General features: G+C 63.7%; 2 protein-coding genes across 2 annotated transcripts in view; one reads left to right on the top strand and one right to left on the bottom strand.

Moving 5' to 3' along the window:
* Positions 1-1376: 1376 nt before the first annotated feature.
* RAB2B (RAB2B, member RAS oncogene family) lies at positions 1377-3859 on the bottom strand. Its single transcript, XM_006035002.3, has 8 exons — positions 3668-3859; positions 3519-3590; positions 3289-3356; positions 3048-3130; positions 2848-2940; positions 2446-2557; positions 2153-2221; positions 1377-1928 (listed from the first exon to the last, which is right to left on the bottom strand). Exons 1-8 carry the CDS (start codon positions 3711-3713, stop codon positions 1824-1826), a joined length of 648 nt encoding a protein of 215 aa, XP_006035064.1. The 5' UTR covers positions 3714-3859; the 3' UTR covers positions 1377-1823.
* A 128-nt stretch (positions 3860-3987) lies between these two features.
* The window catches only part of TOX4 (TOX high mobility group box family member 4), a 3808-nt gene continuing 144 nt past the window's right edge, over positions 3988-7651 (top strand). The window contains exons 1-9 of the mRNA XM_025191145.1: positions 3988-4110; positions 4243-4311; positions 4399-4641; positions 4750-5082; positions 5427-5663; positions 5767-5847; positions 5966-6688; positions 6849-7012; positions 7591-7646. Of these exons, the coding sequence (XP_025046930.1) occupies positions 4105-4110; positions 4243-4311; positions 4399-4641; positions 4750-5082; positions 5427-5663; positions 5767-5847; positions 5966-6688; positions 6849-7012; positions 7591-7646 (1912 nt within the window). The 5' untranslated portion in view covers positions 3988-4104. The remainder of the gene's footprint in view (positions 4111-4242; positions 4312-4398; positions 4642-4749; positions 5083-5426; positions 5664-5766; positions 5848-5965; positions 6689-6848; positions 7013-7590; positions 7647-7651) is intronic.

Raw genomic sequence — 7651 nt, 5'->3', positions numbered from 1 at the left:
TAAAAGGGAATAAATAAACCTGAGAATGTTAACGTTTATTTCCAAACTAAAAAACAAGCAGCAGCTGTTTAGCCTCAAAAAAGGGAAAACCTCCCCACCCCAATCACATCAAAGCTTTTCAGGAGGAAATGTTAGTTCAGAGAACCAAGGTTCATTTGACAAGACTCAATTCTAGGTGGTTAAACCGCCCATGGCTGGGGCTGAAACCCTTGCTGCTATGGCCAATGCCTGCGTTGAAGTAACACCCAAGCCTGCTGTCAGCTACAGCTCCATCATGCCAGATACTGAACAGAAGTGCATAGCTACTCTCCTTTCTGCCCCCAAGCAGCTCACCAGCCAAGGCCTATTCATAAGACAGTCACATTGGGCAAAACCCAAGATGAACTCAGCCTAGACACAAACCCAGATCAGAGCCCACGGAGGGGCCTGTTCTAGGTGCAGAGATTGGTGACCTTGAATGCAGGAGGAACAAAGAGGAAGTACGAGCAAAGAACAGCTACCCAGGGGGTAACAGCACTTACCTGAACACCCAAGACAGCAGGTTCCAGTCCACTGGCCACAAATAAGGATCTGACTGGGGATTGGCAGGTTCTCAAGGACTGGAGGAGAAAGGGGCTGGCCCAGTCCTGGTCCCCATCTGACAGGGGCAGCAAAGGAAGGACAGCCACAGGGAGCAGAGGGGACTGTGTGAGCAAAGCCACCCTCCATGAGCCAAGCACTGGCCTAACCCAGAAACCCTTCCCAGCCCTGGCCCCCATGGATGAGCTGCCTCAAGGGGGTTAAAGGCAACTGTGACTCCAACTCCTAGCCTCGCAGCTGGACAGCTCTTTGCTAGCCCCCTCACCATGGGGCTGCTCAGAGGAGCCAGGCAGCAGCTTTGGGCATCACAAGGAGCTCAGAGGGGTGATCTGTGACTCATGAGCCATGATCACCGAGGTTGGGATTCCTCAGTGCCCACAGGGCCTGGGCGCCGTGGGCAGCCCTTCCAGTGCTGTCACACAATCCCATTTGGGGGCCTGCAGAGCCATGGGCCTGGTGCTGCTTCAGCTGCTTCCAAAAGGGGCTAGGAGTTGCCCAAGAGGCATAAATCACCTAGCAACTAGGAGCAAGGAGCCGGACTCCCCTTGGAGACCACAAAAGCACCCACCCAGTGTGGAAGGGATGCTGATAAGAAAGTCGTTCCTTCTCTAGGAGCAGGACAGGAAACAGGGCTCCTGGGTTGTATCCTGGGCTCCAGCAGGGGGCTGGGGCCTAGCAGACCTGATTGGGGAGGGATCTGGGAGCCAAGACATTCCCAGGTCACTCCCAGACACACACTGCAGCAGCTTCCCCAGTCCCTCCACCCCCATGGAGAGCAACACATGGGGAGAGCCGAACACATGCAGACATTTAATACCAGGAGAAACCACAGAGAACAAGTACAGTATAAAAGCTGACACGGGTGCAGGGAAGGGCCGGGCACCTGGCCAGGACCCTGCGGGACACGGGGGACCCAGCCAGACCCAACTGGGTCCCAGGCAGCAAGGGAGACAGCTGGGGGGGGGGAAGGCACTGACAAGGGGAGGCCCTAGCCCTGGGCTCTGTCCCGTCCGCAACCCACAGCCAGCCAGGAGGAATGTGTGGTTGAGGCAGAGCCCAAAAAGTCTCCCCCAGGCACAGGCTAAGGGGTGCCTGGTCCTTGCCCCTTTTTTCAGGGCCCAGATGGGGGGGCTGCTGAGACATGGGGGGGGGAAATTACCCAGCCCAGCCACCCCCTATGGTCCCCCACGAGGAGCTGTCTCCCCTGCCAGGGGCTAGAGCGAGCTGGTCCTGGCCCCAGAGGCTCAACAGCAGCCTGAGCTGTCCCCGGAGCCCTGGGGGCCATGGCGAGAGCCAGCACCAGGAGCCACTCCCGAAGGCTGCTGGGGACCAATCTTGATGCCATTTGCCTGGAAGAGAACAAGGAAGAGGGTGAGAGAGAGCATTAATAGGGGCACAGCAATCAATAAAACTAGGGTGCCCAGGGTAGGTGCCAGGCCCAGATAAATCAGCCAGCCCTTATGAAAAGGGACCCAAGTGTTAAGGACAGCAGCATACCTTGCTCACCCCCACAAGGCCCCACCATGGGAGGGAGAATGGGATCCAGGTGTCCAGGACTGGATTCCTAACTCACCTCGTTGTTCACGTCAAACAGCCCCTGCTGGATCTTCCTGTAGATCTCTTTGGCCGTGTCAATAAAGGCCTGAAAGAAGAGAGCCCAGGGTGAAGTGGAGGTGGATGGGGGAAGTTAAGGGTTAGTGGCCCCACTCCTTCCGGGACCCCATTTGTCAAGGGTTTGGGGTGCTCTAGGATTTGGACGGTCCACATCCCCACCTGGGCTCAGCCAGGACCCACTCCTTTGCGAGAGGTAAGGAAGAGCACTTCCTCACCCCTTCCTCCCGCCCCCCTCCCCACAACCCCAGTCACCTCCTCAACGTTGGTAGCTGTCTTAGCAGAGGTCTCCATGAAGACCAGCCCGTGCTCCCGTGCAAAGGCCTCGCCCTCCTCCTTCCGCACGTCCCGCCGTGACTCCAAATCGCTGCAGACGCACACAGGGAGGAGGGGGAAGCATCATGGCCAGGACCCATCTGGGACCCCATACCCACCCAAAGGCCAGCTTAAGTCCCACCGCACATCTGCGGGGCCTGCATCCAGCCTCTAGAGCCAGGGCGACATCCAGAGGTTCTCCCTACCGCCACCACCTTGCTCCCCCCTTCAGGCCTCTCCCTTTTATACCCAAGCCCTTGCATCCTATAACCAGCAACCTCCCTGTAGGCTCCGCCCCTCCTAGCCCCCCACTGCCTCAGGGGTCCCCCTCCCGCCTGTCACCTCTTGTTGCCGATGAGCATGATCACCATGTTGGAGCTGGAGTGCTGCCGGGCATCCTCCAGCCATGAGGTCAGGTGGTTGAAGGTCTCGCGCCTGGGTGGGGGCTGCCATGAGAAGGGGGCGGCAGCAGCACCAGGGCTCCCCCAGGAAGGGAACGAGGTGCAGGGGGAAGCCTTCCCACCCCAGGAGCCGGGCCTCACCTGGTGATGTCGTAGACCAGCAGAGCCCCAGCCGCCCCCCGGTAGTAGGAGCGCGTGATGGAGCGAAAGGACTCCTGCCCGGCCTGCGGAGCGCAGTGCCAGAGGGGTCAGGGATCTCGTTCGTGGCCCTGGCTTGACCCAGTGCTGCTTAACCCCGCCAGGCAGCCCCGCTCCCCCCACCCCACGGGCCCTGCCCGGCTTCACAGACTCAAACACTGGCCACCCCCGCAGCCCTGCTCACTGTGTCCCAGATCTGCAGCTTGATTTGCTTGTTGTCAATGTTGATCATCCGCGCCCCGAACTCCACGCCTGCGGGGTCAGGCTCCGTCAGGACCCCCGGCCCGGACACCCCTCCTATCCCCACAGCACCCTGACTTCATCCCCTCCCCCACCCGTCTACAGCCCCACAACCCCCCTCCCCAGCCCACAGCCCCTCCCCCACCACCCCAAGACCCCCGCATCCCCCATCACCGATGGTGAGGTCGTGCACGGGCTGGAAGCGCTTGTCCGTGAACTGCAGCAGCAAGCAGGACTTGCCGACGCCTGCAGGCAGCGAGCGGGGTCAGGGCTAGGCCCGGGGTCGGAGCCGCCCGCTCCCGGCCCCGGGCCCCGCCCCGTACCGGTGTCCCCGATGATAATGTACTTGAAGAGATAGGTGTAAGACATGATGCCCCTGTCCTGTGCGGTCCTCCCAGGGCCGCTCTACCCCCCCAACTCAGCTTCACTTCCGGGAAGACGCTCTAGCCCAGCCGCAGCCTCCCGGCGCCTTTACTGCTCCGCGGCCCGCACTTCCGGTGCCATTCTACCCCCCTCCTGGGGCCGCGCTGGCCGCCTGGAGGCCTCCCCGCCTACTCCTCCTACGGGCGGTTATGGGGGGCGGCTACATTCAGCCTCCCCTTAGGGCCTCGAGTTCGAGCCCGAGTTTGGAGGCGGGGAGGCGGAAGTGACGCACGAAGGGGGATTTCCGGTTCCTTCCTTAGGACTCGGAGGGGGTGGGGGAGGCGGTGCTTGGAGATCGGTTGGTCGGTCGGTCGGCGCCGGCGGCCGGGACGCGGCCATGGAGGTGCCGGGGCCGGGAGCACAGGTGTGGGGGTGGGGGTGGGGGTGCAGGAGGGGAACGGGTGGGGTGGGGGAGGGGGAGAGGGTCCGTGCCCCGCCCGGTGAAGCCCGTCACATATCCCTGCTTCCTCCCCAGTTCCCGGGCGGGAGCGACAACTACCTGGCCATCACGGGCGCCACGCACCCCTTCCTGACGGGCGCCGAGGTGAGGGGGGAGCCGGGGCGGGGAGGGTGGCGGGTGCGGGGGGCCCGGCGCAGGCTCACGGTCCCGTCCCCATCCCCGTCCCCGCAGACCTTCCACACGCCGAGCCTGGGCGACGAGGAGTTCGAGATCCCGCCCATCGCGCTGGACGCGGACCCGTCGCTGGCCGTGGCCGACGTGGTGGGGCACTTCGACGACCTGGGCGACCCCGGCGGCGCCCCTGACGCCAGCTTCTCCGCCCAGTACGGCGTGCAGGCCCTGGACATGCCCGTGGCCATGAGCCACGGCCTCATGGAGCAGGGCGGCGGGCTGCTGCCCGGGGGGCTGTCCATGGTAAGTGTGTGCTGGGGGGCCGCCCGGGCCGGGCGCGCAGGGCAGGGAGCGGTGCTGCTGGCGGTGCCGGCCGGCCCCCCCGCCCCAGCCTGCGCCGTCTGCCCCCAGGACCTGGAGCACTCCATGGGCGCGCAGTACAACGCCAACCCGCCCGTCACCATCGACGTGCCCATGAACGCCATGAGCCCGGGCAGCCTCATGGGACACGGGCAGCTCACCACCATCGACCAGTCGGAGCTGAGCTCCCAGCTCGGCCTCAGCCTGGGGGGCAGCGCCATTCTGCCCCCGGCCGCTGCTCCTTCTGCCACCGCTGCTGCCGCCGCCGCCGCCGCCCCCCCGGCTGTCGCCCCCGCCACGGCGGCGTCGCCTGAGGAGCGGATGTCCACCACGCCCTCCCCCACCAGCTCGCTGCAGGAGGAGGAAGCTGAGGAGTTCAGACGGGTGAGAGCCCGACTCCTGCATTGCTCGGGTAGTTGATTCCCACCTCTTCCCCCCTCCCCCTGCTCTGCGTCCCTAGCCCACTGAGGTCACACCTGCCGCGTTCGGTCGCTGCCCTGTCAGCAGGAGCTGGGGCCGAGGCCGCTGGCGGTTCCATGTTTGTTGGCAAGAAGTGGCCACGTGCTCCTGCCTGGCCCTGTTGCGCTTTCCAGCTGTGCCCCGTGGCCTCTAGTCATCCCAGTCCCAGGCTACCTCTTGCTGACACCCGAGAACAGCTCCACCACGGATGGGCAAACCCCTGGCTCCAGACTGCAGTTTGACTGTGCCCCCTCTTCTCGCCCCCACAGCAGGCCCCGGCCCAGAAGGCGACGCTGGTGCTGGACGCGGGGCGGAAGCCGAAGCCTGCTAAGAAGCAGAAGAAGAAGAAGGACCCGAACGAGCCGCAGAAGCCGGTGTCGGCCTACGCGCTCTTCTTCCGTGACACGCAGGCCGCCATTAAGGGGCAGAACCCCAACGCCACTTTTGGGGAGGTCTCCAAGATCGTGGCGTCCATGTGGGACAGCCTGGGCGAGGAGCAGAAGCAGGTGGGCGCGGCTGGGAGGACACAGGGCAGGGGGAACAGAAGCTGGTGGGGGGAATGAGAGCAGGGCTGGGGCTTGCTGCTGACCTAGTCCTCCTTCCCCCAAGGTTTACAAGCGGAAGACAGAGGCAGCCAAGAAGGAGTACCTGAAGGCATTGGCAGCCTACCGAGCCATCCAGGTGTGTCAGGTAAGGGGGCTGGGCCTCTGCCAGCTGGCCGGGGCTCAGCTCTCTTGTCCGCGGGTGCGCCAGGGTCTTGTGTATCTGTTTGTACGTCTGTCTCATCCCCCATTCTCTCTCCGTGCAGACGCTGGAAACGGAGCTGGACCCCAGCCCAACGCCACCCTCTCCTGCCTCCCAGTCCGTGCAGGCTTCTACTCCTGCTGCTTCCTTGACTGCTGCCCTGGCCCCCTCACCTGCACAGGAGACCCCGCTTACGGCCACGCCAACCGCCACCGTCTCTGGGGGCATCTCCTCGCCAACTCCACAGCCTGCCCCAGCTGTCCCCACGCCTGCCCCCCAGACCAGCATCACCAAGATCATAATTCCCAAGCAGATGCTGCCGTCCTCACTGGCTGTGTCCCAGGGTGGTGTGGTCACGGTCATCCCCGCCACCGTGGTGACCTCCCGTGGGCTGCAGCTTGGCACTGGCACCACCCAGATCGTCACTCGCTCCGTGCTGCAGGCGGCAGCTGCTGCAGCTGCGGCTGCCTCCTCCATGCAGCTGCCCAGGCTGCAGCCCCCACCCCTGCAGCAGATGCCCCCACCCCAGCCCCCCACACAGCAGGTGGCCAAGCTGCAGCCCCCACCACCCCTGCAGGCCATGCAGCAGCCCCCGCTGCAGCAGAAGGTGCGGCTCAACCTACAGCAGCAGCCCCCACCGCTGCAGATCAAGATCCTGCCCCCACCTGCCCTGCAGATCCAGCCGGTCACCCTGCAGGCTGAGGAGGCCAGCCCCGAGCGGCCCAGTCCTGAGCCCCAGGGTTCCCCTGAGCCCATGGAGATGGTTACTGCTGATGTGGTGCCTGAGGTGAGTACATGGCTGGGTGGGGGGAGCCGGGTCCTGACTCCTGGTCTGTTGTCAGAGGCTGAGAACCAGTGAGCTTACAGCCTTGTCTGCGTCCAGAAGATGGAGCAGACACGGGGTACAGCTGGGCATAACCTTTCCCTGATCCCCCTCCCGCCTGCAGGTTGAGTCCCCAACGCAGATGGCTGTGGAGCTGGTGACCGGGTCCCCAATGGCCGAGTCACCGCGGCCACGCTGTGTGCGCTTGGGCTGCGAGAACCCACCTGTGGCCAGCAGCGACTGGGACAACGAGTACTGCAGCAGTGAGTGCGTCGTCAAGCACTGCCGGTGAGTGGGGGTGGGGACGGGGTTGCGGGGAAGTCCGGGTGTGCCTTGCCACAGCTAGGTTCAGCTTTGCTTGGACCCTCCCCAGCCACAGTGTCCGGCTCATTCCAACCTGCACACAGCCCTCGTGCACAACCCCAGCCGCGGGGCATCAAACACCCTGACCTGCCCTCGGGCAGTGAGGACCAGGCCTTGCCATTGTAAGGACTTCATTAAGTCATGCTCAGAAGAGCTTAGGCAGATGTTGTGCCCCCTTCTTCCCCTGTAGACAAAGCTGAAACCCCACAGTGTGCTGGCCTGATCCCAGGATACAGTTCCTTCCTGACCCCAACACGGTATCCAGCTGATCCTGAGCTGGGGGGCAAGACTCTGGCCTGCCTTGGCTAGGCCTTCTTGGCACAGCCTAGCACTTCCTTGGAAGGCAGAATTACCCGGCTAATGCCCATAGCAGCACTAGTGGGGCTGTCTTGGCATCACTTCCTACGGCTAGCACGAGAAGGAGCTGCCCCCAAAACCGCCCTCATCTCCCCCTCCCGCAGTCCTGCCTCATGTTTGACATACGCTTTCTACCTCCTTTGCAGGGATGTTTTCCTGGCCTGGCTGGCTTCCCGCAACTCCAGCAGCAGCGGTGGCAGCGGCAGC

This window comes from Alligator sinensis, unplaced genomic scaffold, assembly GCF_000455745.1.
Source record: "Alligator sinensis unplaced genomic scaffold, ASM45574v1 scaffold955_1, whole genome shotgun sequence".
Taxonomy (NCBI): Eukaryota; Metazoa; Chordata; order Crocodylia; family Alligatoridae; genus Alligator; species Alligator sinensis.
Note: the sequence above shows the minus strand (reverse complement) of the source record. Positions and strands in the feature narration are given on the sequence as shown.